A 14164-nucleotide genomic window follows, 5' to 3' on the forward strand; every position below is an offset into this window, starting at 1 on the left:
GCATACCATATTTTAATTTTGTGAGGATTGTGCCTTGTGGTTTCGACATTCAGTTCAGCAGTTTTCTGAGAGAACTTCTATGGTTTTCTTTGGAAGGGTAAAAAAAGTGCAGCAGCTGATATGACATCTAAGGTTTCTCTGATCTGCCTCAACCCACAGTCTGCAAGTATGCCACCTTTTTGACAATATGATGCTCTTTTTCTAAAAATACATCTAACCAGAAACTTATCTTCAGATCTTGTTTCTTGCATTTTTCTGTGTAACACAAAGTTTGTTTGAAGGCTTGTAGGGATTGCTTTTTTTATAGCATTTATTATCTTTGTTTACCCTGCTCACAGGAAGGAGATGCACACAATACTTAAACTAAATATACTTTTTATTAGCAAGGCTTTTTAAAATACAGTCTTGTATTCAGCAGCTTAGCTGAACACAGTTTAAAGCAGGTTGAATTACTCCATGCGCCACTAAAACAGAGGATGGGTGCTGTATCCCCACAGGAACATGCTTAATTCTCAGTTTAACTCACACTCGTTCCAGCAGACTTTGCATCTTTCCTATATCAGTTGGGGAAGCCACTGCCTTTTTTGGCAAGACTACCACGATTCTCACTGTTGACATTTATTTTCTGTTTCTGTCCATTAACATCTCTGAGCTGCCCCCTTTTCTCCTTCCCTTACTCCCCATCTTCTCCCAGAACGATGGGGGACTGATGCGTCAGGGCTGGCCTCTCCTGCGTCATTGCACCAGTTTCTGTATGCTGAAAGTGTCTTTGCTTTCAGTTTCAGTCTCCTCCATCCACCAACCTACCCCCTGACTTCCTCTGGAGTGCTAAGCCCCGTTCACTACCTTCCTTCCCGATGTGTCAAAGAGGCTTTATTCCACATGTTCACCGTCAACCATCCTAACTGAGACAATAGCTGAAGTCTCTGCTATAGACCTACCTCCCACCCCCCCCTCCCAGCTCTCCTCTTACCACGGGTGATTCCTCAGTCCTTATTTTCCTGCCTTTTCTCCTCTTCCCGCAACACTGCTCCTCTTGCTCTGTTCCATTTCTTGAATCTGTCCTCAAGTCACATTTGGCAGCATCTGGTGTTTGATTCACAAATTCCAGTTGCATTCTGGTATCTCCTTAGAACTTCAAGCTAAATGTGGCAAAACCTGAACCGTCATCTTTACTGTTACACCTCTACTCTTCCTCTTACAATGCCTTTATAACCACCATCTCCCCATTCCAGGGAAATAGTTATGAAAATGCTAGACAAAATCAGATCTCCCTAACTGCAACTTTCCCAGCCACTTGCTTTAGCGCTCTGCCCATACTACGCTGCCCCAGCTTTGACCAGCACAATCTCTCTCCAGCAGTGGGTACAGCACCAGATCCAAGCAAATCAACACCTTCCTCTTTTTGAATACTACAGCTTTCTGAACACCTCTTCCTCCCCGTTTTTTTTCCTTTGACTTAAAAATTCCCCACTTTTCCAAACTAAAAAAATTAACTTCTAGGTGAAACTTTTAATATTTAGCCTTCAGTCCGTCATCAGTTTTCACACACAAAGATAAAACAAGCTTAGCATGCAAACCTTAGGCGGGCTTATCATCTAATCAAAGCTGTGGTTTTGCTCACAAGTTGCTTGCAGCTCAGGAGACTGTATTTCAGCTGATAGCAGATGTTCTGTACATGTTTACGTTGCTCATCTGAAAAAGGGGGTATGACCCAAGCATACTCCAGCAAAAGCAGCAAATGGAGGCATGACACACAGAAATTACATTTACATAGTATCTCCAAGTGTATCACGTGTGTGAACAAACACACAGGTAGATAAATACAAGCCTTTATCTTACTTAGAAGTAATTCCACAACCAGCATACCAATCCTAACAGAAACAGGCAAGATCAGAGTACTGACATTCCAAATTGTGCCAGGTAGGTATAAAAGAGCAGGATCAGTTCTTAAACAGCAATAACTCAGAGTTCATGTAAATGCTGGTGCTAGAGTCCAAACTGATGAAAAAATGAACCATTCCCCTCTCTCCTCAGAGTGTCCCCTGGAACTCTGTCCAATCTCTTTGATTGCCTTGTCTTTAGCTTTATATTTGTGGAGAACTTTTTTTACTTATTACAGCTAGTTAAAAAAGAATTTAAATTGCCAGGATTCCATACTACTTTGTGACTATTTAGCAAACCTAGTCGTTAGCTTTCTTTATGCTGGTATGCGAGTCCACAGAAGGTGCCCAGGAATATGAATCTGAATTCTAGTTTACTGAAGCATCCACTGTAGGCTGATACTTGTGCATTGCTAGTGATCCCAGAATAAAGAGATGGAGGAGGAAAATGAAAATTAGATTAACTTAAGTCTCCAGAACAAGTTGTTTCAAAAAGGATAAGAGAGCTAACAATATGAAGGTTGGGGTTTTTTTCCTGGTTTTAAAGACTACTGATGACCTCTGCGTTTTGAGTTTGCTTGGTATGCCCTGTAAGTACAAAACTATCGTTAGAAAATCACCTAGCACATGGAGAGATGTAATGTGAACGTAGGTTCAGGGTTTGCCTGAGCTGAAATGTTGTAGTGCCTGCAAAGACAAAATAATCTTTAAAACAGAGCTTATGTTCACTGTAATTACTAAATTACACTCTAAATTTTTTTTCCCCCATAATCCTTGTTCCTTACACCAATTTAATCCATGACCTCACAATTCCTTGTATAATCAAGCTTCAAAAATTAGTTAAACTGAAATAACTGAAGTATACATATTCCCTAAAATATGGTCTTTTTCAGAAGAAGAGCTGTTCATAATTCAATATCCTCGCTTCAAATTTGTACCCCTAATGTCACCAAAACCTTTCTTTCTCTGTCAAAGGATGTTTCAGTTTCCATTGTTTCTGGTAAATAGAATCAGGTATTACGGTTATTGCAAATAAAGCATGACTTTTCTTTCAAGTTGGGCAAGGGGAAAAGGGGGAAGTAAGCATCCAAAAAGCTCTCACATCATTTGAGGTACTATGCTCCCATCTTGTTCTTATCTCAAAAAATAATCAATGATGATGGAACACTGTTATTGTAAGGTTCTAAAATACTATCTAGAATTAAAATGTAACAGTATAAACCTTTTAGCATTTGTTGTTCTGTAACTTCTTCAAAATGAAATCGTTACTATATGGATGATAATAAAATCAAATTATTAGCTGCCTTTAAGGCATACATGTGCTACGTCTTGCTGTTCAGACAAGTTTGGGAGCTAGCACAGTTACAGCACAGATTCTGCCATTACATGAAAATACGCACTTGCTTTCTCAGAATTGGAAAACATGGTACCAGAACAACAGAGTCTCATCTCTTGGCACACCACCTTACTGACCCAGTACTACAGCTTCTGCAGCAAATATAATTGCTTCTACTTCCTATGTTGTGTGTTGCACTTCAGTGTAACTTCAGTTAAAAATATACGGCAACATTAGACTAAGGGCTCCAGCACAAAGCTCTGAAGTTACGGTTGGCAGGTCTTGACACACGAGGGTGGGAGACCACCAGCCCATCAACGCTGCATAGGTTCACTTCAGCACCTTAAAGTTTGCAGTTCATATTGCTCAGATTCATTTCTGCTTTCTTCCCGTCATTCCTCACAGGTGATCACTTGCTGTCAGTGAGGACTCACTAGAAGTTTGCAAATTTTACACCCTTTCTTTCTCAAGAAGTTGGCCTAAAAATGGCCTTTTCTTCCTTTCAACTGGACATGCCGGTCAGGCCTGCCTCCAAGTTTGGGTCTTTATTTCCTCCAGCTTTGAATAAGTACTCTGGATTTCTGGCTCTAGCCTTGTTTTCAGTTCTTGAGCTATGAGAGAAACAAGTTACTGACACCTACTTCTACAAATTGAGGTTTTTTTCATTATGCAACCATCCTTTATGAAATTAATCAGTTTAAAAAAGGGGGCCTACAGTCACCAGGCCAGAAGGAAAATACAGTATAACCCAATAATTTCCTAAGTGCCAAGGACTAGGGACATACAGCTGCAGGACACGCTCTGGTGTCCTTTACTCAATGTATAGGTACTGTTTCTGGGAGCTATATTCTTTCCACGCGTTCACTGACAAGCTCAGACACTTCTCTCCGGATTACTTGCAGAAACAATTTCTGCATTTACTCACCAGGGTGAAACTTAGCCTTACTCTTCTGTGGAAAATGTTTTAAGCAGAAATCAGTCATCTACTGGAACCTAAAAGAAAGGCAGTGCCGTTTCCTACCGCCCTGTTGGGTGCCTTCATTCATAAGCACCTATCATTAGATCATCACATATGAGGCAGACTGTATGGGGAATTACTATGAAAAAATCTTACTCCCAGCCTAACAGCTCAATACTACTTAAATAATTGTAGCAGCATTTTATCTAGGAGACACATTCAGCATTAAGAACCAAACCCAAATGTAAGAGACATTTTCCCAGTAGCCTATTAGAAAATCTACAGTATAGGTTAACATACATTTACCAATTCTATAAACCCAAATTAAAGTCCTTTAGCTAAAAATTATATTCTTCCTGTCTGTATTTTAGTAATAAAGCTTAAGTAGTAAAGCATCCTTTTTAAATCCATGATGTTTAAAAGCTTATCTTTCTCTCTGAAAGGAAAGCTGAAAGAAGCAGTCAGGCTCCCTTCTGGGAACTGTATTATACCATACAGGAAGTTCAGATGTTTGTTGGGGTTTTTGTAATCTGAGCAACAAAGTATTTCCCCAAAAGACAACTATTTAGTGCCAACATCTGAGCCACAAGAAATGCAGTCAGTATGATATAATGCTTTAGGTAAAAACTATTCTAAGGCAAAGCTTAAATTTTTACATTTCTCATTCTCTGAAAAACACCACAGTGGAGAGAAACAGGAATTTCTCTCGAAGAAACCCAAAAGTAAGAAAGTCCAGCTACAACTTTAAACCTAGCAATTCCTAGAAGAAACAGGATTATTTTTTTAGTAAAGCTTTGATTGAAAAAATATTTTTATACTGGCTTAATAAACACGACTACCGAGAACTTCTCTGCCCAGCTAAGGGCTTCTCACATGCAATTTTTTAATCCAAAAATACAGGCAAGATAAAAGGAAAAAGAAAAAAAGGCAGTTAAACCCCAAGGTACTGTAATAGTACAGAAGTATCTTTTACTGCAGTAACAGGACAAAAATCTCTGCTACAAATTTTTCACTACAACACACACAGCTTTTAAGTAGCTGCAGCAGCTGAAGCTAGAGATTTGGCTGTTTGAAGCTTTTTTCCCCTTTTTCCAAAATAAGCGTAAGTAAATGGCCTCCTTTGTTTTGATGGTATTTTAAATGTTTCACATGACAAATGAAAAAGTGGTAACATGCTATGATATGTTGTATTCAGACATTTATCTTGACACAAAACTCAAGGAATTTAATAACAGCACAGATGTATTCCCAATATATTAACTGCAATGAAGTTCTATAATCAAGTATTCAGCACTTACAAAACTGATTTTCAGTTAAAATTATCAGCTATCACAGGTTTAGGATAGATTTATATATAACACAGTTTCGGCCAAAGGCAGCAAATTATAGAATCTAAATTCAATTATGAATAAGCCTAGAATTTAGCATAATTAAAACCAGCTCAAATATCAGTATAAAAAGTATCTTAACTACTATTGACAATGCATTGTTAAATCCAACCATGGAGGCAATGTGGAAATTAATATAAATGTTGCTTCATTTGTGTTCATTTTTATGCTATTAAGTTGGCTCTAAACTAAAATTTATTATTAGTAGTAGCATCATTTCATAAATTACTTTGGACTTCCTTTGAAAATAGTCATTTCAGTCCTTGCATACTTTACCTTTTCAACTTGTATGTCCAAAGTCTGAGTAACTTACTCAGATGCATAAAGGGCTGCAGCAGCCACAGAACCCCATAATTCAGTAGGCACAGAAAAACAGGCATTTATTGCATATTGGTATCTACAACTTATGAAAGTTAGACAGCTGGGAAACCAGCAAGCACTAGCAGTTTCACAAAAGTCTAAGCCTAATTTCCTTTTTAAAATCTGTTCAAGTTATAATACGGAGATTTTAATCATGCAAATACAATACCTTAAACTAACATGAAATTCTTCAACACAAAAAGCCCTCAACAAAAAAATAAATAACATCTATTCCATCACATTGGACCTGAATTAAAATGTTTGGTAATAAATCAGTTAAAACCAAGCACTTTTTGTCTATTGAGAGTTCTGGAATATAAAGTAAGTTTTCGAACAAGCTGTTGCTTGCCTCACTACGGTGAAAAACCCATGAGTGTGTTTAGGTAAACTAACTACTCTAAAACCCAGCAAATGAAATCTAGGTCTCACATTATGGAGCAGAAAGGTGAAACTTCAATTCAGAGGTAGGTACAAGTTAAGTCTTTGTCTTTCTTAACGAGCTTTAAGATTTATAGGAACTATGGCATGTTTGTTTTGGGTTTGGTTTGTTTGTTTTTTAGCTGGCTGTGAGATATAAACCTTTTTCAAGTTTCAGAAACTGCAGGCTAAAGTAGTTTTAGTGTTATGTGCTGCTCTAGAAAAAAAGAGAAATAACCAACACTTGCTCAAATGGGAGATGAGGATATCTATCGCCCACCTTCATCAGTCAAGTGATCCCATTCAGTCTTCCTGAGCTAGGAAGCAAAAAACCCCTTAATTTTTCTTATGTACTTAATTTTTCAGTAGTACACTAGATATTCATTATATTGACACTGTAATAAGAGCACTTACATCAGTACTTTATTGTTTATGTTAATGAGTATTCTCAGAAATGTACATATCACTGTAGGGGAACATCTCAAATCTTTCTGCACTCCCCCAACTATAGGCATAGAGTGAAAAAACATTAATGGATTGTGTCAAATCATGCGTTAAAGATTAAATGGGAATGCTTATTCTTTTATTCCAGTTACCAACTAGGATAATTTAAAATTGTAGAAGAAATCCTTCTTATAGTAAAAACCATTTTACTAAGTGCTCATTCCAAGTGTTACTGTATTACTATGGCAAATAAATAAAATTCTTCTTTCAAGCAGAAGGTTCCAAATTTGCTTTGGGACCAAGAATCACTTTGGACTATGCAAGCTTTCTGCTTTTAGAAGTTATTTTAATTTCATGGTAAGAATATTTTGTCACGTTTGACACTAAAATGTAAAGCCACTCTGGTAGGCATTGCTTTTCCCACAGGAAGTCTGCTCTTTTAGCTGAGCAAGAGATGACAGGCAGGTCAATATAAGTTAGTCTCATTTTCTGTTTATCTGGAAGTAATGCCAGTTAAGTAGAGATCAGTTGTAATAGCAGATCAATTTTTTGTATTTTGAAAAGGTGAAGTATTGTAGTATCAGCATCCTTTACCAAGCAATACAAGCGCAGGTTACTTGTATACAACAGAAATGTGACTGCTATCAACTTTCACTGTCAGTGAGTGTTCTGTTAGACTACATCTGCAATTCTGTATGTGAAAGTTTCTAATGTCTCATTTATGGTACCCCATCACCTCCTCCATCCCCACTTTCAATCAACTCATGTTTCTTCTTTTGTCTTATTGCCAAGCATCGCGCAATGCCCAGTGCGCCTCCTTTTAAAAACCGTACAAAGTTGTCTCCCACCAGAGGACCTAAAGCAAAGAGGTTAGCTTCTTTAGTGCATTCGTAAGTGTATGGATCAATCTCTATAGGATTCCCCTTGCATGTGATGGGCTGGTTAGAGTGATGACCTATGCTATGTCCTTGGTCCTTTAGAAAGAAAAGATTTGGGTGAGAACCTATCAGAACTAAGGCTACAGAAAACTTCAAAATTTTCTTCAGTCCGGAGGCACTCTGAAGAACACACTTCATTTCAGGCTTGAAGGAAAGCACATTGTGTTCAGGGAAACTTGTGTAAGCAGAATGTAGACTGGAGTCCACCGTATGGGACTGAGTACACATCATATGATAGACCTTATGGTATTCTGGGTAAAGCTTTTTAGGTAATTGTTTGAAAATTAGACTTGTATCAGTAACTCTTCTACGAAACACATGGATTACTGGGATGTTGTTGTTGTAGGCACACAGTACTGCATCAGCTGCTGTAAGTCCAGCACCCACAATTAACACGGGGTCTGCCTTCCCACGTAACTTTCCTTTGCTGATAGCAGCTCCGAAGTCAGACATGGAATGAAGCACAAAAGGAAAGTCTTCTCCTTCAACTTGAAGTCGGCCAGGAGAATCAAAGGTTCCTGTGGCCAGAGCCACATTCTCAGCAAAGAGGCAGAAGGGCACATGAGAACCATCCGTTGCTCGCTGATAACCTCTCACTTCCCAATTTCTCTTAATCAGAGATTTCTGTCCATCTTCCATTTCCAAATGCTGTGGTGACATATTTTCATTTAGTTGACTTCTATCTTCATCATCCTTTCCTCGGTAAAGCCTGGATACTGATGTGATGTAAACATTGTCTCTGAAATTCTTTTGGAGACCCATGACTTTAACATAGTGTTTATAATAACAAGCTATCTCCTCTGGCATTACTCGATCACTCTTTATATTTCTGAAACAAAATTAAATGGTTCTGGTTAATGTACAGAAATGTGAATATCATGTATGACACACTACATGGCAGTCAAATTTAAGATAACTGAATCTTTATTTGTTCTCTTGATTCCTGATATACAAGACAATCTGACATTTTTAATCGCTGTAAATCTTTACCATGCAAAGTGATAAGGTGATTAACAAGTATAACAAAACTCTGCAGTATCACAGTAGGTCTGTATGGAAGTGTTTTACAAAGCCAGTTTAGCATCACAACTGTCAACAATACAATACTGGCTAAACTTGTACTCCGTGAGAATACACTTGATTAGGGCATAAGTAACTAAATGTTACAGTAATTGTTAAGTGCTATTTTTTAAACCCTAGGTTCCATGTACTACTGGAGTCAAGTATTCTTTATTATACTCTACAAAAGACCTCTCCCTTGGGTACAGGTAAGTTCAGGAAGTATCAAATCAAGTTGTTCCGTATCACAGGAATGAACAATGCAAGTATGACACGCAACCTTAATACAACTATGTAAAGAGGATTATCATGTCCAAGTGTCCGATAAAAAATTTTTTGCACTGTAATCCTCACATTACATCTATACTTTTCCAATGCTTATTGCATTCACATATATGAAAAAGTAAGCTGAAAATGTAATTATTTTGAACAGGTGCATGAATTTGTGCTTCTTTAGAAGTAAGCTCTAGGAAGAAGGCAAAAGAAACAGTGAATATCGGGATTGCCACTGAATTATGCTTAAAAGCATATTTACAGGAAATCAAGCTACTTGTTATCATAGATTAACAAGTTAAAAGCATATGTACTTCTAAATGTTCAAGTTGCTACTCTGAAAATCCTGTTGAGATATTTATTGAAGAGGATAATGCTACAGTGTGACACCTGTTGCAATGAAACTTCAGGAACTATTTTACATGACTGTAAGTTTTGATTATCATCAATACTTTTAAATATGTTTGTTTAGTTGTAGTATAACAGGTCAACACTGCTGGTTTTAGTATTGTTGAAAACTATAATATAAACAAATTAGCTTCAGATAATAAGCAGCTTATGGGATTTCCGTTAATAAGGATGCAAGATTACTGTGGTTATCTAAGAAAGCAGTTAAAGAACAAAGGTACAGCTTCTTCACTACAAGTTTTGTCCTGAAATGAGTAACAGTCTGCCCTTAAAGACATATGCCCAAGTAATTCTTCTTTGCCCTGTGTGGTACAAGAACAACTTCCTTTAATTTTGCTAGAACAAAGTCAGGAAAATTAAAATTCTAGAAAAAGCTTATGTAGAGTGTTCCTAGGTTCATCTGATGACACAGACCTTTATGAACTAATTATATAACTGAAGTAAGAACAGTGAGCTTGTACAAGACAGTAATTTTTTTCCTTTAAACTCTGATCAAAACTGCTCACGTAACAGTACTCCTTTGTGAAATGCTGCTAAAACACACCACTGCTTGTATGTATGCTTTTGATGCTCTTAAAGCAATTACTCTGGCTGACCACTGTCCATTTTTTTCCATCACAGTACATACAGCAGAATAATTTCCAGTGCCATCAGGCAATTTAACAAACAATACAAGAAGTCTCCCTTTGAACAATGAAGTTTGAGTGTTTTCCAGTTCTTAAAATAATGTTATCTGGATTCTTAGAGCAACTAAGTGACCCTACTACAATTATATATACAACCCTAATTATGCAATATCGTTACCTGCGTTTGTTAGCTGCCCACTCCTTAAAGGTGAGGCCAGGCAACTCCATCCAGTCTCCAAAACTGATTGTTAGCATAGAGCCTTCCATGGACTATGGAGAAAAAAACCCCAAGATGCATGACCAGATACATTTAAAATGGATACATTAATGTAAGATACAGTGACATTTTTCTCATTGTACTCATTCAGAGCAATAAAATACCAGGACATAACAATACCAGGACATGACATGAAGCGTTGATGAACTGTGGTCATGTTACAGTTAGATACTGAGCAACTACATTATCTAATAAAGCAGAAGGTGAAGACAGAACAAGTGAAAGGGAAGTCAAAAGCAAGCTACTTAACATACAAAACAAGAAGAAAAAAAAGTGAAACCAACACCATATGGACACATTAAGATTTAAGATTTTGTACTGAAGTACCTGGAAACAATGCAGACGAGAAAAAAGTCATAGAAAATACTCTTCATTATAATTCATTAAATTTAAGCTAATAAAAAACCATATAAGACAACAGTAATGGTCACAAATCCCCAAATGAAGGACAATCTTTTCCTTATTTTCTCATTTCCCCAACATATCTGGGCTTTGGTAATTGAGCAGTTGCAACTGAAACTGCCATTACTATCTAAACCAGCCTTAGATGGTAAGAAAAACCCCAAACCATAAAATTATCAAGTTACCATAGAAGTGATAGGAAATTTTTACTTACATGCCAAGCCCCACCAGGTGGTCCTTTACCAAGCACTATATGGGGAATATAATTATGTTGTTCTAGCTTCCAGTGCAAAACAGGTGGGTAGTCATACCCAAAGTCAGCATCAGGATGAAGCAATGTATCAAAAAGCACTGCAACTGGGTTTGAAGAACGCCCTTCGAGGCCTTCAGACAGGTACTCCAGATCCTAAAATATGGAAAAAGTGGTATGTTCACACAACTTCTACTGTTCATCATGTTATTCTGATGTACAGAAGTTGAATTTCAACAGAAAACACCATTAGTTCAAGCTGCATTTTAAGCAGAGGTATTTAATGCAGAGATTCAATCAAAACACTTTTCAGAAAAAACTGCCATGATTCAGTTCTTCTATAGGTCTGAATAATACATTTCACTCATCCAAAAACTACATGTTAATCACACAGTAATACTGGGGCAGGTTAGCATTTGAAATTCACTTTAGAAAAAGAAATATAGGGACAAATACTCAGAGATCAGAGCAACTTAGTGACACTTGCATTTATAGATAGGAGACTCCTTTTAACAAAGAATTACTAGTATCTCTAGGAGCCCCATTTTGATAAAGCAGAAAACTTTGTAACATGTTCACATTTCAGCATCTATTCATCAGCTGTGTTCTAAAAATTTTACAATGCAATAGCAAATATTTGAAGAGAGACTACAGTTTTGAAGAAAGAATTGGGGGGAAAAAAAGAACCAACACCACAAAAAACCCCAAAGTCAAACAACCCCTACTTCTCCACTACAAATACATATGCATGTTTGTATTTCAAATAAACTAGTCACACAGACAATACAGTTAGTGATAGCATTGTAAGTAGTCAATCAGTAGAATAGTGAGGTAAACAGAAACAATAACATGACAAACAAATGGACAAGGGGGGAGAAAAATAATGAAGAAGATTTAACTAATCAAATCAGAAAAAACTGGGATTATATGAGGGTAACAAATATAGCAGAAGAGCAATTGTGAGTACAAGACAAACACTGAAGGATACATACTGTTGAGAAAAGAAAAATGGATTGTGTTTATAGAGGATATATGTCCCTAACGTTACTAAAAATGAAGTCTTTATGAGAATCGTACTTTTTAAGGAAGATTTTAACTTCAACTATGTTAGCAGCATGTGTTCTTTGACAATAGTGCCTGAACATCCTAGGACACGAAAGCTGGAATTCCTGCATCAGCTACTCACTGACCAAGTGGTGCTTTAGATACTTCTGGCAAGTAGTAGGAACAATCCAAAGAGCAGATTGTAAAACCAAAACATACCATAAACAAAAAGCCCTCAAGAACCACAAAACCCACCACATGCCCCAGGACTGGATCTAGTGCTCATGAATTTATTCTATTTAAATTAACAGAGTAACAAAGTAACTTGTTAACACATTAGAAATACCCTTAGATGAGTAGGCTGGCTCTTCACAATACAATCTGCAGAACTGTTTTGGATAAGCAGCACTTAAAGTGTATTGCTTTTCATCTGAAGTGCCCTACATATATAATTTGTTACAAGCCACTGAAGAAAGTATATACTGCTCTTTATTTTACAGGTAGAAAAAAGAGAGGCCAAGAGATAAAGCTTGTTGTTTGAGACCACGCAGTTACTGAGCTTTACTGCGGTCTAATTCTCTATGGGGTAAGAATATTAAGCCTGTTCTTGTCTACGGCACTATTTATGTAAATTGCAAAAGCATTTTAAATAGGATTGTTAAAGAAAGCCTACTGTTTCATAATCCAGCTTGCAGCAGGAAAAGAGCTAGACAAGCTGGTAACCAAAGCTTACTTGATCAACAATGGAAAGATGTCGAGCTTCTTCTAATTTCGTATGTAGAATGGGGTTTGGGTGTATAGCTTCAGGAGATAAATATGGCCTGTATCCAGAGAGCAGGTAAGAAAGACAAATTCCCGAAGGTCCATTTCCTATTAAAGAAAGAAGTCACCGCTTTAGTAAAAATGCCAATAAAGTTTCTGTCGCTAAATAAGCAGCAGCAAAATCATATTAAAGTACTATAATACGATACTATCCTGATTCCAAGCAGCTTATAAACTTCACAGTAAAATAAAGGCTGCCACAGGAACTTCCTCCAAATAAACTGAGCAAAATCTTTTCCAGATAACAAGAAAAGTACATATGACTGTTTAAATGATGAAAGAAAACGCATATAAAGGAGTTTCATAATTTAGTATGTCGAAATCACTATTCTTGTGTGAAAATGGTTCAATGGATAAGATCTGGTCTGCCTGTCAATCATAGCGATACCTGAATATTATTGCCACCTTACAACATTGCCTTCCTACTTACACTGGGTACTGTAAAAACACAGAACAGAAAGACAATCTAGAGCATATGCTCTTCAGGTCTTCCCATAAAATAAAAGGAAGTAAGAGACAAGCAGAAAGCTGGAGACTGCAAGTCAGATGAGAAGTTACAGACACACCACAACAGCAATGTAAAAGCTGAATGAAGACAGTTACAGTAGGTAAGTGGTGAAGTACAAGAAACTCGTAAGACCACATTCAACATTAAGCAACAATATAAATTCAAACATCTTTCTATATCCTTTTTGTAGCATTCAATTAATATATGTGTATTATTGCAATTTTTAAACTTTTCAAAATGTTATTGAAGGTGTGAAATGTGTGGGACCAAAACACTACCGTAATTATTTCTATTTATTTGACTAGTATTAAACAAAGTAGGGGACCATATCTATGACATGCAAATATGGAAGTAATATTCATGTTGCAAAGTCAGATAACAAAAGCTAGGGAAAGGTAAAGTCAGAAAAGTATAGGCTCTGGTACAGAATTTAAACATGTGACTATGCACTGTTATTTCTATAGCTCCTCGTGCTCATTAACTGAATGAAAAGCACAGTGTTCTCCTAATGAGGCACTATTCAGTATTTTGTCTTTGTTTTCTAACTAGAATGGCACACATGGTATTTACCACACACTATTCAAATTCTAGGGTAAAGACAAAGTTACTAATTTATTCATGTTTTATACAGCACTCATTGTTAGGATGTTAGCTCTTCCTACCATTTCAATTCTTGATCTGAAGAGTTCATCCATCATGTCCTGTTCCCCATCACCTCTGCACACGCTATTTCCATTACCTGTTAACAATCCCAGTTCTCCAATGCCCGTC

At 37.0% G+C, this 14164-nt stretch overlaps 1 protein-coding gene across 3 annotated transcripts in view; it reads right to left on the reverse strand.

The window, feature by feature from the left end:
• Positions 1–5023: 5023 nt before the first annotated feature.
• Positions 5024–14164, reverse strand: part of OSGIN2 (oxidative stress induced growth inhibitor family member 2) — a 39551-nt gene continuing 30410 nt past the window's right edge. For all 3 annotated transcript variants that reach the window (XM_080381850.1, XM_080381852.1, XM_080381851.1), the window contains 4 exons: positions 12797–12933; positions 10984–11175; positions 10269–10360; positions 5024–8553 (listed from right to left, as the gene is read on the reverse strand). In XM_080381850.1, the coding sequence (XP_080237976.1) occupies positions 7506–8553; positions 10269–10360; positions 10984–11175; positions 12797–12933 (1469 nt within the window). In that variant the 3' untranslated portion in view covers positions 5024–7505. The remainder of the gene's footprint in view (positions 8554–10268; positions 10361–10983; positions 11176–12796; positions 12934–14164) is intronic.

The sequence above is a fragment of the Falco punctatus genome (assembly GCF_963210335.1).
Source record: "Falco punctatus genome assembly, chromosome: 3".
Taxonomy (NCBI): Eukaryota; Metazoa; Chordata; class Aves; order Falconiformes; family Falconidae; genus Falco; species Falco punctatus.